Source organism: Mercenaria mercenaria, chromosome 2, assembly GCF_021730395.1.
Source record: "Mercenaria mercenaria strain notata chromosome 2, MADL_Memer_1, whole genome shotgun sequence".
Classification (NCBI taxonomy): Eukaryota; Metazoa; Mollusca; class Bivalvia; order Venerida; family Veneridae; genus Mercenaria; species Mercenaria mercenaria.
In genome coordinates this window covers 79,968,308-79,990,035 of record NC_069362.1, presented here as the reverse complement: position 1 = coordinate 79,990,035, position 21,728 = coordinate 79,968,308, and the positions used below count along the sequence as shown (strand labels likewise).

Here is a 21,728-nt window from a genome sequence, read left to right as displayed (position 1 = left end):
AAATGTGACCATAGAAATCTCCTTTAGAAGATACATGACCCCTACTTTTCTCTTCATTTTATATCAGATTTATCATAACTCTTTAAAATGAGGTTAGGATTTGTTCTCTGAAATGGTTTGTTTATGTGTATGTTTGGTAGCTCTTTAAAAAAGGTCAGTTTTATATAGAATATATAGGGAAAACTATTTACCTTATTGTGACCACAAACCTTCTCAGTCTTAAATGAAGCGTATTATATTTATGTACTACCGTGCCAAGTTTCATGTTTTTCACAGAAGGTGCACAATTCGACCCTTTTTATGCACGGATTTCTTGGACTATTAGACCTAGGGACCTGGTTCTTGCGCAAAACACTGTCTCATGATGGAGAAAATTTGTGCCAAGTTACATCGAAATCCCTACATGCTTGAAGAAGAAATGCTTCGGACAAAGTTTGTGGACGCCGCCGGACCAACCACCCACCCACCAAGGGCGTTCCCATTATACGTCCCGTTTTTCAGATGGGCGTTTAAAAAGTATGTGCATACGATACTATTTTCTAAATAACATGAAATAATCTATGTTTTTTTTCTCATGATATACATAGTCTATAGATTCTATCAAAACAGTGTTGTCACAATCGAGTGTCTATAGAATTAATGTTCTTTCCACATTTCCTTCGAAATATTTGTCCATGCTGTCGTATCCATTTATTTGCCACTAAAATGAAAAATAAAGAGATACACTATACAGTTTATACATCATTCAGTTTTAAGCTGTGTAAAATAAATATTTTAATAAACGTAACTAACCGCATTTAAGATAATTAACATAAAGCACAACGGACCTTATTTAATATTCAATGACTATGAGCTTATATCACACGTATAGTGAAAAAAATCACCATCTTTTAAAGAATCAAGTTTGCATAAAATACTATATATCATGCATATATAATATATCCATGAGCATATCGAGTCTGCAACATTTTCGTGTATATCGTGTTGGGCGACCTGTGTTTCCACTGTTTTTATTATATATATATGTATTATTAGTATGGCCATTACCCCATTTAGAGCCTATGAGTACGGGACACCCAGCATGCCGAGTCCTTTCGTCAATTTCTCCATTTCTTCTGATATTGTACCAGAACACTGCAGCACCCTACGTTTAGAAATGAAATACAGTGACAACGGCAGTGTGAAATAGACACAAGAAAACACAAAGATTTTTTTTTTCAAAAAGGACTGCCGACTGGGAAAAAACTATATAAACGAGGGAAAGAATTGCGAAATAATAAATAAGTTTAGACTTCATATTTGTACACGTAAATGTAGTGTACATGAACGTGCACAATGTCGTATTTCAATGCGTGGCTTCGGTGTAACAATTCAGAAAAAAAGTATTTTTAACAAAATTTAGACGAAAATACTTGTTCACCACTTTATGCAGTTCAAAACCTTGAACATTATCATGTAGCTTTCTTCTTTATTAGGTTTAGTGATTGATACACTTATACGCACGCACACGCACGTACATGTCAAATACAATCACACGTACGCACGTGTCACATACAATCAAGTACACGAGCGAGTCACTTACACAGATTCAAAGTTTTAAGGACTGCGGATTTAAGTTACTTGAAAGACTGTATGAATCTTGCATAGTTCCAATTTTAGATAAAAAACGCATGTGGCTGGCGTTTTGAAAATTCACAAGCTACTGACAATATACAAAGTCGTTTTCTCCGTTATTTTCTTGGGCTACACAGATTTACGTCAACACTTCCATTCTCTGGAAATAGGGATTGCTCCCGACCAATTATGGGCGATGAATTACTATATTAAGATATCGGGATTGGAACAGACTTTACCTGAAGACAATACTCGTTTGTTAAAAGAGTATTCAATATGGATTGGACTTCGCACAAAGATTTTATCCTGTTTGGGATATGTTGTTTCTTAAATCACCAAGCATTCCTAATACATATATTTGTTGATTATTTTCATGCTATGTTTTGTATAAAGGTAAAATTTGTCAGAGATAATGATATATTCAATTAGTACTCTTAGTCTCTGAAATTATGATACCCCATTGGGCCGGATATTTACTGTATGTTTCATGTAAATCATAAAGCAGAGACCATTATAATAAAAGAATGACTTACTAACACGCACGTATACTGAACTGTCAAACTGTCTGTAAACGTAGTTTGCAAAACTTTAAATTAATCGGATAACGACTTTAATCTTTCTTAACTTTTTAAAGAAAATGAATAACCGCCATTTAACATTTTTCTGTCATAAATATTTGCCTGTTTATTGTTACATAAGAGTACTAGTATGACAATGTCCGCTTTGTCGAGGGCTCGAACACACGACCCTCTTGGTGAAAGTTATGTGCCATATCAATTGAGCCCTCTTGGTGAGCTGTAGCATTATTTTACAAGAAACGAATGCATTTAACCCACCTTTTCTACCGGAACGGTGATATTAAGATCCAGAAACACTGTTGCGCCTCCAGCTTGGACATCATTTAGCTGCAACAGAAATTTTATCTTATTGAAAATCTCTTTGAACTGTAATGACATATTATAAATTTTGGAAGTTTAACATCGGAAAAAAGATCGTTAATTAATAAACATATCTAATTAGAAATTCCAGTTTTAAGACTCAAAGTTTTTCAGATCGAGTTCATTTAAAATGCTTTATTAAGAAAAGTTGTATTACGATTTATCAATGTGAAAAATCACGTTTTTATAATTACAGTTTTCATTTTGTAAGAAAACGAGATTTAGGAATATCGAAAGACGTGTGTAAACTATCTAACAGAAAACGCATATACAGAAGTGAGTGTTTTGCATTTACACTCCTCGTTAATCCTTTCAAAACACTTTCTTTTGCCATTCACGGTAAAAAATATCATGTCAAGAGTAAATACTAGGTTTTAGAGGACCCCATCTTACGGTAAAAATGTAAAAAAAATCGCTTTGTGAAGAGCTAAATAAAACATAAATGAGGTATTGTCATACAATAGGGGACCATTTCTGTCAGCTGCAATGTAACCACCTCAATGATGTATATACGAGATAATGCTGTTGTATACAATATTACAATGTATAATGCTATAATGTCTGAACTTAGGCTGATATTTGTTTTTCAACAGTTATTCATATGTAACATTTTATTTTTTACCCGAAGGCAGTCTTAAGAGATCAATGGATTTTATAGGTAGGAATACTGAGAAAAATCGTGTAATTACATACATGTTGTACACATGGTCTTGTTATGCCTGCACGAAATTTTACAGCTGTAAAAAAGACATGTATTTGTGTTCCAAATTACAGTCGCGAATACCAGTAGTCTTGATATAGCAACACTGATTTTATTGTTGTAAAAATGTCATTTTGCAGTTGTATAACGACTGTAAAACAGTTCAAATTATACAAATTAGATATTTACAGTTGTAAAAATGAAAAACAAAAGTTACAGCTGTAAATAAGCCTAAAAGTTACATTCTGTAGAAATGTTATAGGTGTTGAAAATGGGCATTATTTGCTTGGGCAGAAGCACAGGTAAAAAAGTTTAAGGATGAATTGTAACACTCAAGAAATGGTAGCAATTACTACAAATAGGCAAAATAAATGCCCTAGTACAGTAAAAAGAATATGAAATATGTTTATTACAGTATTGAAGTTGCTAAATTCAAGAGTTGCAAAGTAGCAACTATCCATCAGATCTTGTTTAGAAAAATATCTATCATGAAAACATTACAATGTTGTAATTATTTCTCTTAAACTCGTCAGTTTGTAAATAATTAATGTTTGTGCATATTCAGGTCCTTGTACAACAATACTAGTATTAGATATTTAAACGAGTTCACTTACTCCATTACAGTTAAAATTCTTATATTTTAAAGGTGTGGTGTCTCGCTGAAATTCAGTTTTATCCTGCCATAATACATTAAAGATGTGCGACAATTCTTTTCTTCCCTCCAAAAATATCATCTACAGCTGCAATTTTGAGACAAAACAGTTTTACCATTGTAACTTTTAACTGTGAAATGTTTACAGTTTTATTTTTGGAAACGTGAATATTTCTACACCTGTAAACTACAACTGTATTTTGGTCATATTCCGCTTACAGGTCTTTTAAAGCTGTAATTCTAGAATACATGTCTTTTACAGCTGTAACACTGGTGGCCCTGTTACGGTCCATGTAAAAATAATAGAATCGTCGACCGAACCAGAAAAAAATGATCTAAAATCTTTGACCAGTATGTGACTAATAGCAACTAACGTAAAACATCCACGTCGACACTCGATCTCCCGTGCCTCGTAAAAACACTGTATCTTCAGCACGTACTGGATTTATATGTATCAGTGCGTTCTGAATAAAAAGTAAAATTCTGTACATGTCTTTAAAATGATATATATATGGGGGCTGATCCAGAAGTCATGTCACTGCATCCGTTGCGCATGTATTCGCCGTTCTATTAGTATAGAAATAATATAATGGTGGAAACTAATTCAATTATGATAGCACAGTTACATTAGTTTCTGATGTCAATAACGTCAGTAACGAGCGGCGACCATCGTTACCATGCTGTCTGTGCATGTAGATATCTAAGTAAAGCAGTACATTCTTATAATATTTTCAAAAATTATCGCAAATATATCAAGGTACCTGGGCTGGAATTTTCATTATTTTGTTTTCATTATACACATTTTTATGGCTCCTGTGACATTACTTTTGGATCGACCCTCGTAGCTGTTAAAAGTCTACTTTAATATCATTTCAAAAAATGAATATTTTATAAAACTATGCTGCTTCTGTGTAAAAGAAGTTTTTTTTTTAATTTTAGAAGTATCAAACTTCAGTCAAAATTTAGTTTAAATGAATGGTGCCCAAACGGACCGGAACTTACTAAGGAAAATAGGACGTACCCCACTATGGATATTCTATGATAAATTTAATATTTGTCAGTATAATTTAGAATTTCTCACCGCTTGAATTTGTTTTGAGGGAGGAATAATATATAGATTTCCAAGAACTATCTGGAATATAATTTACTAAACAGCTAGCAACATAATGGACAAATTAGGCATCTCTTGCGGAACAGTGCTCTATAAAGCCAAGATACATTGTACTACCATTCATTTTATATATCAATCTAAAGAACTCTAAGGATGAAAATAGGAACCTTTTTAAATTTTCAAAAAAATCTTGATTAGGTTTGAATTCAAATAACGATTTTGATAGGGTATTTTCCAATTATTAATTTCGATTTTCAAATTAGGCTTTATTTGTTGATATATTAGCGTAAACAGACTTTTGCACAGGGAAAAACATCAATACACCAAGTAAGAAGAAGAGAAAGAAGATGAAACACGTGCTACTCCCGCCCTTTAAGACCTTAAAAATATCACGATCTTGCAAAGTATTGTAGAAATTCAAATTAAAAACAATCTTGTGATTTGTTTGATCACACAATAGTATGCAATAAATAACATATCAGCATAACTCACAAGACAGTCCAAATGAGCTTCATACATTCCACCAACACCATAGTTCAGTACCTACAATAATACTAGTTAGTTAAAGTAACATAACAGAATAAGCAGATTTTGGAACACAGAGTATCGTGCTATTAAACGGAAGTTACGTTAAGGTATATGATAAATAACTCAATCTAATATGCTTGTTTCTGTTAAAGCACGCTTACGCTAGAATGACGCCACGTTAACGTGCGGTGACGTCAAAGTTTTTCTTGCGACCAAGAAAGAGCGCTACTATATTTTATCTACTGTTTTAGATTAAGGGCATATTAGAATTGAAATAATTTATAGCAAAACCGTGTTTTAACACTATTTATACACTCGGGCGGTAAAACGTCGTACAAATAATTTCACTTGGGCTGCGCCCTCGTGAAATTATTACACCCGACGTATAACCGCCCATCGTGCATAAATAGTGTTAAAGCACTCTTTTGCTATAAATTATTTCTTGATTAAACAACAGGTCATGCCTGAGCACCTAAATCTACATTAGCATTCGGGCAACGCCCTTAAGCAACAATAACACCAATAACCAATTTCTAAAAAGCTTTAAAAACTAAATACACATTTGAATAATCATGTTTAGGGAAGTTCTAGGTAGCCTGGATACTTTCAATAGATGTCGAGCTTTTTATAAAGCTTTTTTTATCTTACTTTTAGAGAAATTACGTCATACAGCTGAACTGTAATTAAAACTTCCTTATTTTATTATATACCCGCATATTTTTCTGAAGATTGTTGATATTTGACAAATACCATACCAAGGACTTATATTGTAGTTAAATTGTCATTTAGTAATTTTAGACTCGAAGTAATGGAATGATAATGTTTAACATTTACTTGCAAGTCTTCAGCATGAGAAAATGAACGGAACTGTTGTGTGCTCAAACCAGTTATCAATTCTATACGGTTGCTAACACTCTTAACCAAATCTGAGCTATGATCCGGTAGCCATGCACTGGAAAACACATACAATAAAACACTGAATGATCCTGCTTCATTTTAACAAAGCATTTTTATATAATGTATAATTTACGAATTGCGAAAATTTTGGCACTGAACAAGGCAAGATGATATTCAGATCTACTTGGAATAATATTTAGCTTTGAATTCTCTGTGTGTAATTTACTGAGGTTTACTTAGTGCTGGTTCGGAGTTCGTCTGTATATTTTATGAGCAAAAGTACAAAGGCTTTGCTCGTACGTCAGACTAAATGAGCCGCACCATGAGAAAACCAACATAGTGCATTTGCGACCAGCATGAATCCAGACCAGCCTGCGCATCCGCACAGTCTGGTCAGGATCCATGCTGTTCGCTAACGGGTCCTCTAATTGCAATAAGCTTTGAAAGCGAACAGCATGGATCCTGACCAGACTGAGCGGATGCGGATGCGCAGGCTGGTCTGGATCCATGCTGGTCGCAAACACACTATGTTAGTTTTCTCATGATGCGGCTCAAATGTTATAGCTGTAAGACAGGAAACGAGCTAGGCAAATATATTGCATGTATGTCACAATTACTTGATGTGAACCGTAAAATATTTCATATTTGCCTGCATTATTTTTCTAAACATATTAAAGGTCCATTACTAAGGGAAAGTGAGTTGGCAATTATTTTCATAGCCAGTGCATAGACTTCTGCAAGACACTAAATAATGAAGATTGGCAGGTCCAAATTTACAGAAGGTCTTTGGAACTCAAAGAAATGTATGTGTATTATGTTGAAATTTCAATGAATCGACAGAATGACCCCCCAGGTCTTTTTAACTTTCTTCATACTTCATAGAAAAATAATTGTACATATACTGCGATTTATTTCGAATTTCTACATACCAACTTTCATTTTCCAATAAAATGAAATAGTTTCTGTGCTTTTTAAAAGAAATTAAAATGTTCACTTTCCTTAGTATTGGACCTTTAACATGAATGAAACCCACACTGCATAAACATTAGCAACAACACTTACGTTTGGCTGACTCGATAATTAAACTCTTTCAGACTTTGTCTCGGACCATCACCGACAATCGATGAAGTTCTTAGCTTGAAAATAAAAACATAACTGCTGGTCTGCATGACTACGAAAACCTTAGTAGTATTTTACTGAAATGAATTCATGACTTTAATTTACTGTAAATTGTGCTATAGCAACTAAAATGTAAACTTTTATCTAGGGGCGTGTGGCTGATATCTTCTTAGATAGATCTATTAGGAAACTCTAAAGCCAGTGTCTTCTGTGAAACACGTTTAAACATGATTTCATTCTACATTAGGACCGCTGCATAGCTCGGTTATTAGATTGATGTTTATGCTTAACATTTTCCGTGGCCTCTCAAATTCGGCCTTACCCAAAATTCTGGAAACGCCAATGTCTTCTACTTTTACTTACCATTTTCATTGCCTGATCCTTGATACCAGTTATTTCAGTGTTTGTTAATACCTGGTGGAACAGCGATACACGAGGGTCATAGTTCAGGATTTCTTCTTTCACGCGATAAATCGGCACTGAAGTTTTACGATGAATGCAACGTAGCCGAGATAAAATCTTGCGCTTCTGAAAACAATAAAATTAAGACTGAATGTGTTATTCTCGCAAGCAACATGGTATATAATTTAACTTTTAATGTGGTGCCACTAAATCGTGAACAGGGAAAGAAATTTAGTGTGATAATTTTCCTGAGGCTCCATTTGGAAATTTAGAATACGTTGTTGAAAAGAATAAATTACAGATAATATCACGTGAGCAGGCTGTACAGTTTATATAATACGTACTATGAATAAATTCACACGGGTAAGTAGTGTGCGTTGGCGGACCAGCACCCTTCTTACTTTTGGCTAATAAGCTTCGATAAAGGTTAAATGGAACATGTGTTTTTTAACACTTACTCTGGTCACATGTCCTCTGCACAATGCTTCATAATGCAACTTCGCTAAGTCTACCTCGCTTGGTTTCAGCTCAATCTCTCTCTCGGAATCATCTTTTATTTTGGTCCTATAGAATGCTAAATCTCGTTTCAACTTAGCATGGTCATTTGCGTTTGCTATAAGATAAGATATAAAGTTATGTAGTTAAGCTATAAAGACTGCACAGATATCTCATTTGACTCTCGAGGTCACTGCGACCTTGACCTTTGACATAGTGATCCAACGATAAAGGGATAATTTGTTGAACGCAGGTTATCGCTCAATGCAATTTTGCTAATCCCAGTGCGTTTTCAAGTTGGGAAACAGAATTTAGTTTTGCGTGATATGCTGGCAAATAAAACACGGTTTTGAGTTCAGATGTAATCTAATCACAAAGGCCGAAGGCATGAGTGATTAATTACGACGCATCTAAACGAGAAAAAAGAAACGTGTTTTATAACGTGTTTTATTTTCCAACAAAGCACGCAAAACTAAAGTCTATTTCCATTCTAACACGTTCGAATTACACCAGGAAGGGGTACTAATCTGGAATCCTTTTTAGGCGTAAATGGATGCATAACTTCCCTTGGCGCTAAAAGTAGGTCATTTTGCGATACGAGACAGTACACGGTAAAATCCTCCTTTGTTTATATCATAGAAAATCTTAAAAGTGTTAGAATTATTGGTTTGAAACATTTTCAGGAACTGTGGTCTATGCTTTAGGCCTACTGATAGCAAAAGCAATAGGGTCAATCTATTATCCACATGCACTCAATCTATATTTGACTACTGCATGTCTAAGTGTTCTCTAGTTATTCATCGAAACCCGTTTTCAGTTTCAAGGTCACTGCAACTTTGACCTTTGACATACTGACATCAAAGCAGCAATTGGGGTAAGCTATTAACCACAAGATTACTTTATTATTAATCGGAAACCGAAAGTGTCTACCATCCGAGCAACCCACTGACATGAGAGGTAAAATATATTCTGCAATTTTCTAACTTCACACTAACGATTTTGTCATTGCCTCCTTCAAATATTGGCTTATTTCAATGGAAGTTGGGAACGTTATTTAACAATCCATTATTTTGAAGATAACATAACACAAGAACTGGACGTAATTTTATTGAGCCGTGACAGCTGTAATAAGATAATCATAAAAAGGTACAAAATGAGTGCAACTTGGTGCTGACTGCAAAATATAGTGTCGTCTGCTCGATCGGTTAAACAATCGTTATAACATTTCAACCAATTTCCGAACAGCGAATACCATTTTGCATGTGTCCATCAGTTGATATTCAGATGTATATCGAAAAATATGCATGACTTCCGCATGTGAGATTTTACTCAATTTTAACTGGCAGTACAATATTAATCCACAAAAGCTTATCAACCTTTTGTTGCACATTTATTTCAATCTTTAACTACGTCCGATTGCTATGGTTGGTAAGTGTTATCAAAACAGAATAATCACTTAGCATTGTATTTAGTTTTCATTCTCATCTTCAATGATAAACAGAAATAAATTTAAAACAGACTAGATGCGTGTCCATATGACCAAGCTGTCCCCACTTCTTGTCACTGTACATGGTTTCCTGACTCTTCGTCTTCCAATATTGCACATGGCCCACTCTGGAGCATAGTCGTACAAGTGAAACTTTACAATATGGATGTGAGGCACAAACAAGTGCAGGTTAAGATGGTAATATTGCTGGTGTATTTACATTGGAATACAGACGATGCCCGCCTTGAAAGCCTCTATGGTAGTGGCTCCTGTCAGGTGAGCTGACAGAGTGTTTCCATAACCGAATACTGGATGGAAAGAAGGAGTGCCGGTATGAATCTGTTCTGCAGACGGGAACCATGAATCTTGTAGTGGTAGCCCTATTGATGGCAGCTGAGGTGTGGTAGTGGGGAGGCAGGGTCTATGTCCACAAGGCCGTACACAATACGGTATACCATGATGACCTTTACCATCTACGCTGCTGCAGTCTGCCAACCTAGTTGGCTGATCATGTTGCTGGTCCTGCTGGTTGTGTGGTAATCCCCAGTTACAAAGCGGGCAGCTCTTCGCTGCACAGTTTCAAGTGGCTGAATACACGTCTGAGTGTGGGGATCCCAGGCTGGGGCAGCATATTCCAGTATGGGCCGGACCAACGACGAATAACATCTATCCTTAATGTTACTTGGACAGCTTTGTAGGTTGCGGCGTAGGAAAGCTAGGCTGTTGTTTGCTTTCTTGACCACTGTCTCAACATGTGGTTTCCAGGAAAGGTCCTCAGACAGAGTTACCCCCAAGTACCTTCCAGTCTTTGCAACCGCTAATGTGTGACCGTGAATCGTGTAGGATGCGCACGATGGGTTTCTCTTGCAGGAGAACATGATGACTTCACATTTGCTGGGGTTGAAAGATATCTGCCAGTCCTCTTCCCATTTCTAGTATCAGTCAAGGTCCTTCTGTAAGATCAAGAAATCCTGCGAAAACCTAATCTTCCTGTACAGAAGACTGTCATCAGCAATGAGACTAGTAATGGAGGAGACTGTTGTTGCATGTCGTTAACGTACAGGAGAAAAAGGAGAAGACCAATCACGGACCTCTGAAGGACACCGGAGGTAACAGGTGCAGTTCTCAACGACCACTTGTTGGCCCCTGTCTAATAGAAAACTTAGTATCCACTGGAGTACGTTACCCCGGATGCCATAGTGATGCAGCTTGTACAATAACCGCTCATTGGGTACTTTGTCAAACGCCTTACTAAAATCGAGCAAGATGGTGTCTATCTGCTCCCCGTCATCTAGGGCTGCAGCTAGATCATGAATGGTGAGGAGAAGTTGGCTCACACAGGACTGCCTTTTCCTGAAACCATGTTGTTGGTCGCATAGTAAGTTGTATTTTTCCAGGTGTTTCATGATTTGAGAATGTAAGTTATGCTTCAGGAGTTTACTACAAACTGATGTTAGCGAGATGGGACGGTAGTTGAGAGGGACTACTTCTATCTCCTTTCTTAAAGAATGGAGTGACGTTGGCGGCCTTCCAATCTGAGGGGGCGCAACCCTGTTGTAGCGATGCCTGAAAGATTAATGTCAGCGCATGGGTAAGTTAATCTGCATAGTCCTGCAAGAAGCTTGTTGGAACTGCATCTGGTCCCAGGGCTAGGTCCCTCAGCAGTTTGGTGACACCCTGTAGACTGACATCTACATTGCTTTCGTATTAGGGTCTTGTATGACACACCATTATTCCGAAGAAAAGATACTCCGCTATTGTCACAACGCCTCCATTTAATAAAGGAATATATCGTCTTTCAGTTGTTGTCACTTACTATGTCATTCACATATGAATTGTGAGCACGACGACATTCCCGCCTAGTATCCTTCTGAAGTCTCTTATATGCATCAAGGTCTTCGTCGCTGCCAGTCTGTTTGGTCTTGCGATATGCCCTCTTCTTCTGTCGCAAAACCTTTTGACCTTTCTCAAGTGGTCTTCAACAAGTTTTAGCCAACCATGGGCTGGCAGATGGGACACTGGCTTCTATCGCACAAAAGTCCCGGGATAGATTCCATCAGTAGAATCTAGGAGAAATACTTTATAAGATATGTGCAACACAAAATTTAAAGCACAATATATGTATTTTTCATTATGTCAAGGACCATAGCTGCGATCTAGCTGAGTGAATTCCCAAACAGAACATCAGGTGCACAATTCACATGTTACATATTTGTGACTCTAGGTTAAGCACAGTTTCAGATACATGGGACACAAACATATATGCCCTTAACGCATATTTTGACTAAGTCAAGGGTCATAACTCTGGGCTTGAAGAGTAAACAAAGAGGTGCACAATTAAACACGTTGAATAATATTCATGTAGTCGTTCATTTTCCTAGGTTAAATACTTCATGAGATACATGCGACACAATCTTTAGCGCAAATTTTTGATGAAGTAAAGGATCATAACTCTAGTCTTGCTTTGTTAGATCCAAATTAAAACCGCTGGTGCACAACATGCAGACTAACAATCCTGTGAGGTTTGATGACTCTGTTTAAAATTATTTTTGAGACATGCATGACACAAATTTGGACCGAGGGCAGACGGAAGGGCAACATTAAGTGCCTCCAAAATAGTTTTGGAGCACAAAAACCAAGTCTTAAATTAGAATAGTCCAGTCTGACGTAAAACAGCCCGACGCCGAACTGGATACTTGATGTCTAACGCCAGTCTATGCAGCAGTAAAACATACCATGATATACTCATAATATGGGTTGTAATAATTAAATAGAAAAATAAAATTATTTTATTTACATCTATGATAACAGTATTATATCATTCATTGCATACATACCCGTCGTAATTAGCTTTTCCAACAGATCAACAGATTCCCACGGCATGCCATACTACAAATAAACATGACCGATATCTTGAGCATTATACGTTATGTAGCTGAATGATTACTAGGGTTAAAGAAAACATTTTTTTTCAAATAATTCAATATCCGAATTATTCAGTTAAGCATATAGTGGAAGACATTAACGTTAAAAACTATTACTAGGGTCTATTCTTCAGAAGTCATGGAAGTGTTACAGATATTTAAGTTGAAATCGTTAATTCAAGAAGTTGAAATCGTGAATTCTCGAAGTTGAAATCGTGAATTCATGAAGTTACAGTCGTGAATTCATGAAGTTGAAATGTCCCTACCGGTCTTTCGTATAAACTTCATGATTTCACACTTCACGACTTCACGATTCTTTTACAATTTCATTAAACGTGAAATAGTGAAGTAAGAAATTATACTTTACGATCTCACACGATCTCTTTATTTCTGAAAACGTGCAATTATGAAGTACGAAATTTTGAAGTATGAAATCATGAACTTCAGGACTTCACACTTCAAGACTTCAGACCTTTTTTATAATTTCGTGAATCATGAAGTATGAAATCATGAACAACACGATTCTACCAAAGACCGGTGGTGACATTTCAATTTCAAGAAATCATGATTTCTGATTATGAATTCTTGAAGTAGAAATCATGAAGTATTTAAATGAAATCGACAATTCTTGAAGTGGTATTTGTGAAATCATGAAATCGTGAATAATAGAATTCTTGAATTTTTGACATGAAATATGGAAATCGTGAATTCATGAAGTTGTGAAATATTGAATAACTGAAATCTTGAATTTGTGAAATTCTGAATTATTGAAATCTTGAATAATTGAAATTGAGAATTTTTTGAAATTGTGAATTTTTCAAATACTGAAATATTAAATAATTGAAATATTGAATTTTTGACATGAACTTTGCGTGAAATTTGGGAATCATGAATTTGTGAATTATTGAACTTCAATAATTCACGAATTCAAGAATTCACGATTTTGCGTGAAATTTGGAAACAATGAATTTGTGAATTAGTGAACTTATGAATTATTGAACTTCAAGAATTCACGAATTCAAGATTTCAGGAATTCACGAATTTTGCGTGAAGTTCGGAAATCGTGAGTTTGTGAAATCGTGAATTATTGAACTTCAAGAATTCGTGATTTTTGCTTGAAATTTGGAAATCGTTAATTTGGGAATTATTGAAATTTAAGAATTCATGAATTCACGATTTCAAGAATTCACGCATTTTGCGTAAAATTTGGAAATTGTGAATTCTTGAAATCGTGAAATCTTGAAGTTCAATAATTCACGATTTCACAAATTCACGATTTCCAAATTTCACGCAAAAATCGTGAATTCCTGAAGTTCAACAATTTACAAATTCACGATTTCTAAATTTCACGCAAAAATTTGTGAATTAGTGAACTTATGAATTATTGAACTTCAAGAATTCACGAATTCAAGATTTCAGGAATTCACGAATTTTGCGTGAAGTTCGGAAATCGTGAATTTGTGAAATCGTGAATTATTGAACTTCAAGAATTCGTGATTTTTGCTTGAAATTTGGAAATCGTGAATTTGGGAATTATTGAAATTTAAGAATTCATGAATTCACGATTTCAAGAATTCACGCATTTTGCGTAAAATTTGGAAATTGTGAATTCTTGAAATCGTGAAATCTTGAAGTTCAATAATTCACGATTTCCAAATTTCACGCAAAAATCGTGAATTCCTGAAGTTCAACAATTTACAAATTCACGGTTTCTAAATTTCACGCAAAAATTGTGAACTATTGAATTCGTGAATTCTTGAAATCGTGAAATCTTGAAGTTCAATAATTCACGATTTCATAAATTTACAATTTCCAAATTTCGTGCAAAAATCGTGAATTCTTGAAATCGTGAATTCTTGAAGTTCAACAATGCACAAATTCACGATTTCTAAATTTCACTCAAAAATCCTGAATTCTTGAAATCGTGAATTCTTGCAATTCATCAATTTCCAAGTTTCACGCAAAAGTCGTGAATTTTTGAAATCATGAATTCTTGAATTCCTGAAGTTCAATAATTCGAGATTTCCATATTCAATATTTCAATTTTTCAATAATTCAATATTTTAATAATTCGCAATTTCAAGAATTCCCAATTTCAAGAATTCTCGATTTCAATTCTTCACAATTTCACAAATTCAACATTTCAATTATTCAATAATTCAACATTTCAATTATTCAATAATTCACAACTTCAGAAATTCACTATTTCCATATTTCATGTCAAAAATTCAAGAATTCAAGTATTCACGATTTCATGATTTCACGAATACAGGTGTACCACTTCAAGAATTCTCGATTTCATTTAAATACTTCATGATTTCTACTTCACGAATTCATACTCAGAAATCGTGAATTCTTGAAATTGAAATGTCACTACCGGTCTTTCGTACAGGTCTTTCGTAGTTTTCATAATTCGTACACAATATTCTAGGTGACTGATGTATACACATTTGCTAACCAAATAAAGATGGACGAAAATGAAATAACACAAGTAAAATCAACCTTGGAGTACGCTCCCGCCATTTGTTTGATTACTCTGGTTACTTCTTTGTCATTGTATAATTTATTGTTGGTCATTTCTTTGAGCAGCGCTTTGAGCCACACAATTTCTTTGTAGAAGTCATTCCGGAAGTCAAGTTGATTGCAGATATAGAGAATGTCCTCAAACGAAAGTGGATTTGTACTGGCGTTTAAAATGTGACCTCTGCAAATAAGTGATTACAGGTAAATTATAAACAAACCTAAAACACCTCAAATGTAGATTTATAATTCCTCATATTTACACGGATCTGTTAAAACATTGCCATGAGGGAGAACATTTCTGCCTTCGAATTTCTAAATTAATTTTATACAAGATGGCCGTGAGTTGAATTACACCGCTTTCTTGAACAGTATAGGGAGATGGTTATGCAAGGAAAATGTCTGTTATATTATTTTGAAATAGTGCCTGTGTTTTCTGACAAGAATATCCTAAATATATTTAGAATATATTATTATTCATTTTTATTAAATGAATGTGCATGCGTGCGTGCGTGCGGGCGTGCGTGTGTGTGTTGGGGCCGGGGTACCCGAGCACATTTTGCTCAGATGTGCTAATAAATGATGATCGAAATCATTCCTATCACATAGCCTATACTCAAGAACATATCAATACACACAGTTATCTCCCCATTTATATTTACTTTTGGGCTTTCCCAGCTATTCTCTTTTGGTTTTCAAATATCTCATATGTCCAATCAGGATATTTTGGTTTGGAACTTTGTTACAACCAACCATTCGTTATGTGTAATGCTTCAACACATATTTTATTGGACAGATCTAGTAGTTGCGTCTTTTCAGGTAATTGCGTCTTTACAGTTAAATATGCGCCGATAAAATGTCATTTCCAGAACGTAAAACACAAGACAAAATTATAGTGGTTTATTTTGTTTAGCATCTAAAAAAAATAATAATAATAATAATTAGTATTATCATTATTATTATCATTATAAAAAACAATGGATAATCAAACACCATAAAAATCCACCTGAAAAGAAACAGCTACCTGAAAAGAGATGGCAAGTGCAGTTTGTATGTTTGCCATAGTCGTACAACAGCCATAGCAGACCATTGCAAATCCTCGCTTGTCACTTGGATGTCACTTTGTTCCTCAATACCAGAAAGACGGGCTTTAAAATCTGAAGAAAACACTAACTGTTGTTTTATTTTTGATTATAACAAGAAGCTAGCAAACCTTAACTTTAAATGTGAATCTTGACTAGGCATTAGACAAGGTTTCTACAAATATTACCTGTTCAATCATACATTTCATTTTCTTATCATTGCATATTATTATCTTTCCGTACAGATTGTTCTGTTCCGGCTATATAACTACCTTGATATCTATTTGTCAATATAAGGTAAAATATAAAAAGTCGCTTATCATCAACCATGAGTAAGTGGTCTAAGAAAAGGCATACTTTTTTAAGCCAAAGCAATTGCTTGAGGTTTTTCGAACCACGGCAATAATTTTGACTATTCATCGGCAATTCATTCAATAAGTGTGTACATGACATGAGGAAATAATCTTCAAGTTTTGACTTGAGCGCAGCAAAATGTATCGTTGAGCTATGGACCAGTCAATAACACAGACTATGTTATTTATATCTGGAGTCATGTAATTAACCAAACTATTCGTTAAAATCCCTAGTTTTCAAATTCATTTGATGGTACCGCATCAATATTTAAGACTCACATCTCTGAACATCAAAGCAGCTTCACTATTTGCATGTCTTACTTCTCACTAGAATAGTCAATGTACGTTGTAACAAGAGAGCTGAGCTCAGCTAACTTCACCCTTAAGATTTTTTCTCTTTACAGTTATGCATAATACTACTTTACAAAGAACAGTCAATGTACATTGTTCACAAGAGATCGAATTGCATTATTTACATTTAAGCATACCTTACCTATCAATGGAGTAGTCAATGTACACTGTTCACAATCTATTGTTGTAATAACGGTTGGCCATGTAACATGCATTCTATGTATGAAGTGAAAGGCATTTATTGGATTCTCCATGAAATGTTCTTGAATTGTCCGCACAGACGTGTCTAATAAATCGTTGTAGAATCTAAAATAATTCAGACCGCATGTACATATAAAGTGTACGTACCGATGACAACCTGTTTTACTATTTATTCGGCGCTTGCAGGAAATATTTAGAATTCAGTGATATCTCTTTACGTTTTGAAGATATCAATTTAAGATAAAGAGATATCTTTTTTTAATCTCAAGAAATAGCATTATATATGTAAAAGGTAGCACTACAGGTTAACTTTTAGCCTGCTGGCAGCAAGTGATTCTGCCTTTGCGACCAGTGTGCCTGCTAGTTAGTACATGCAATAAATAAAAAGCTATACGTGGAGGTGTAACATTACTTCAAAGTTTCGTAATTTCTACTAACAAATAAAAGAAGCGTGTAAATTTGAAAAACAATGCATAAAAATACAAGCACATGGACATATTTATAATCCAAACGTAAGTAAAATACATTTTTCATACCTTTTAACATTTTCTGGTACCTCTATTCCGCCAGTTTCTGAATCACGAATGTAAATTTCGAGCGAAGCGAGCATTTCTTGTTCATCACGTGCTAGCTGTTCCAGTTTCGAAACAGAGGTAAAAACATTCATCTTTATAAACTGTACATGACAAGAAAATAACGAAAACAGAAGTAAAATAATGTACATAATTCTTCCTAAATATTACACGGCTTATTACATATAACATCTGCAGCTTGTACACACGTACAGTTTCTCATTATTTATTAGCCCGTAAGAATATGTAACAGCTTGGATTGTCCCGAGGACTTATAAGATTACAGGTGAAGCCCATTGATTAAATATTTCATATCTTGTAATATTTTTTTATGGTAATGCATCAACATTGATAGTAATCCATTTCCGGAAGTAATAAAAACGACATAATTTAAATTCTGATTCTTTGGGATCATGTAGTCTATTCAATGTTTCTGTAAATTCTGTCTACAATCAAATGCAAGAAAAATTCCATTTAAGCCTGCGTTAGCGGCCAATGGTGGTTTTTTTAACTCTAGTGAACAATCTCAGTCAACAGCGCTTGACTGCGTCCTATGCTCCCAAAAGTTTGGAATAATATTATCTAAATTATCTGTATGTCTAATCCTTTTTTTCTTTTACTTTCCCGATTGTTGCATTAACATTTACATGTGTAAAAATAAATCAAGATGACATTATTGTCATTTAATTAATTATTACTATCATTCTATCATTATGTCGTTTTATTAAACATTCACATAACCTTCAAATTCGACTAGTTCCTTGGATGTAACTTACTTTGAATTAGTTTAATCATATTTTATTGCATATGATTTTTATTTCTACATATTTATCGCATAGTGCTGCAATTTTCCTTTGATCTTTGCAGCATGTTATACATAGTAAAACACATTATTACTACAGAATCTGTGCTGATATCTTACAAAACTGTTGCGATATATATATCAACACGGAAATCTCTATGGAGTTTCATAAGAAAGAAACTGTTCCGATATATATCAGCACAGTAAAACTGTTCCGATATATATATCGCAACACTTTTTCTCTTACCATGGGTTTCAGTCAGTGAGGTGCAGAAAGGGAATTATAAGTGTAAAAATGATTATAAAAATAAATTTAAATGATAGATCTATAAATGAAAATAATAAATAAATGGAAATGATAGAACTATGCGATAAAACAGTTATAATATGTAATGCTCGTGTGTTACGAGGATATATCAGAGCTAGGGGTAAATCTCGGTATTTTTCTCTTCACACATCCGTCTCGGGCTACCGGCCTCGACGATATGTGCAGAGAAAAATACCCTCGATGTACCTCTAGCTCTGATATATCTTAGTAACACACTCTCACACATACTATAACTATTACATACATAACATACATAATAAACAATCATATATTGAAATGAAAAGAACAGAACTTATGACGAATACATCCAAATACTCTTGAAAAAGGATAATCGTCGGACAATTTGAAAGAAAGAGAGTATTTACATAGACTTTGCATTATTTTCATTCAGATATTGTTGTTGAATTATCATATCACACTGATGACGTCATAATGTCCTTACGTCACTGACGACGTTGTATCTTTGCAACATAGTAACGTCAATAAAAATGCATAATCATGGCTTCTGGTGGACAAAAGCGTTCTTTAGCTTCAAGAATTATTACTTTCATTTGTTGTTCCTCATATTGCAGTAATTCTGAAGACGATGTTGAACTAGTTGTCACCAGATTTTTTCAGTCGAAAAGTTTGACGGAATTAAATGCACAGAAGCGTAAACTAAACTCACTAAAAGCGGTTCGCAGTGAAATGACAACGTCAGACCTGGAGAAAGGTTCATCTAAAGAAAAGAAAAGAAAGAAACGTTTCTTGCAGTACGGAAAACAGAGATCACGGAATAAGGTAGAGCCCGAAATTAAAACTCAAGAGGAAACCGGAGAAATAGAATTTGACATGGCGGATGGGGAAAGCTTGTCCGAAGACGAGTCAGATGAAACGCAAGATTAGTTCTGATGGACGGGGACGCCGGTAACATCGCTATGTATAATTCATGCTGCATTATTTTTACAATGTCTTGATTAAAGTCTCATAGTTCTAAACATCTCCTTGTTTTTTGTTTATTTCTTTGTTGTTTTTTTTTTTTTTAAAGTCTCCGTATTTTGTATTTAAAGAGGTAGGTTACCTTGTTACAAGGCTAAATTCAAATTAGTTGAATCGCAGCATCTTTTTGTATTTCGTGTAATATGAAGTTTTAACTGCTTAAATCTCAGTTTCGTTTGTCTCTGTCCCTTCAATTTCAATTTTTATCCAGGTTTGAAGAACATGACCCTCCAAAGGTATTTCATATTGAAAGAAGAAGGAAAATACGGATATTTAACACTTTTCAGTGTATTTTAGTTTCATTGATATCCGTAGAAGTCAGCATAATCTATAATTTTACTAGTATGCACGTTAGCTTTCTAATATAAGCTTAAAATGTATATGTCGCGGGGCTCGTGTTTCCATGGTAACGCATTTTCTCTCATTTTTAAACACCTATGTATGAAAGTAGGGGTTTTCGACGGCTTCAGTGCCATTCTGTTAATGACCAATATGGAATATTTGGAAAATATTATTAGCAAAATACCAAGCACTATACATGGTACCCTATTTTTCTTAAAGTTTAAAGTAACCATGGCAACAGAGATGTTTAAAATGGCTTATATCTTGCTTTTTGTCGTAATTTCTTATAAAATAATATTGAATAAGATTATCTTTCTAGCTGGTGTAGCTTTAAAACATATTATTTCTAACGTAAGTTATATTTTCGTGTTATCTGCATTTATTCAAACAAATTTCTAAGCTTAGAATATTTACAGCAGTATCCCCCGTCTGGCATTTTTCATGGAAAAATCGTTCAGCATGCTACTATTATTCTCATGGATACTGTTGAAAAGAAATAAAAAGCCGAAGCTGTGTTTCTTAAATAGACTAGTGTCAACGCTTTTGAATTTTACATTTAGATACACAGGTCACGGGCTTCGTTTCCATGGTAACATCAATTTAATTAAAGAAACAACAATTTTCTAGTGAAATTTGAACAATTTTAGATCTTAGTTTTAGTACATAAGTAACAAATTATCAACGGAACCTGAAAAATAGGTATTACAAATCAAACTGCTAGATTTTTTATTTGAAAATGGCCGTAACAAGTAACCTCTCACCCAACTATATTCCAAATAACATTGGTTACCATCATCCATTTTCTTACATTCCGCATAACATTTCAATATAACTACATAAAAGAAGCAAAATATTGATTATTATTCAGAGCAAAAGACTCATAAAAAACATTTCAGCAAATAATGGTTATTTGAAAATAGTTTGAAAGAAGAAAATGCACAGAATTACGTACTTTCAAGATAAAAGCTATTAATTTTGCGCGGTAACTGACACGTAACGTCATGACGTCAATGACGTCATTTTAAGGCAACATTGTTTTTAAGCGTTTCTGCGGCAATTTATTCATTATTTTTGCATTATTAAACCACAAAGCGTCAGATCGAAGACAGGTCTATGATTTGTTTTCAGAAGAATGAATATTCAAACACATTTAGTTTGTCGTAAACGTCGTCGTAAATCGTCACGTTAGCTTCCGGTTGGACATGCGCACATACAAATATAAAGGTAACCTACCTCCTTAACAAATTTAAACGGCTTGTAGTAAAATAGCTTATAATGATAATGATAACAGTAATTTATAATTTGCTCAGAATCGCGCTTATTTAAATTTAAT

At 34.5% G+C, this 21,728-nt stretch overlaps 1 protein-coding gene across 3 annotated transcripts; it reads right to left on the bottom strand.

Moving 5' to 3' along the window:
* Window positions 1-544: 544 nt before the first annotated feature.
* LOC123562853 (prolyl 4-hydroxylase subunit alpha-1-like) lies at window positions 545-19,507 on the bottom strand. Of its 3 annotated transcripts, XM_045355448.2 has the most exons (15): window positions 19,441-19,507; window positions 17,910-18,004; window positions 17,315-17,478; window positions 16,411-16,543; window positions 15,369-15,570; window positions 12,780-12,831; window positions 8,420-8,574; window positions 7,923-8,087; window positions 7,503-7,576; window positions 6,378-6,495; window positions 5,508-5,558; window positions 4,279-4,368; window positions 2,451-2,519; window positions 1,048-1,144; window positions 545-700 (listed from the first exon to the last, which is right to left on the bottom strand). In XM_045355448.2, the coding sequence occupies exons 2-15, from the start codon at window positions 17,981-17,983 to the stop codon at window positions 615-617; spliced, it is 1,530 nt and encodes a 509-aa protein (XP_045211383.2). In that variant the 5' UTR covers window positions 17,984-18,004; window positions 19,441-19,507; the 3' UTR covers window positions 545-614. The 3 variants fall into 3 exon arrangements, with proteins under 3 accessions (XP_045211383.2, XP_045211381.2, XP_045211382.2); XM_045355446.2 differs by lacking the exon at window positions 19,441-19,507 and having other exon boundaries at window positions 17,910-18,144; XM_045355447.2 differs by lacking the exon at window positions 19,441-19,507 and having other exon boundaries at window positions 7,974-8,087; window positions 17,910-18,144.
* Between the last annotated feature and the right edge of the window lie 2,221 nt (window positions 19,508-21,728).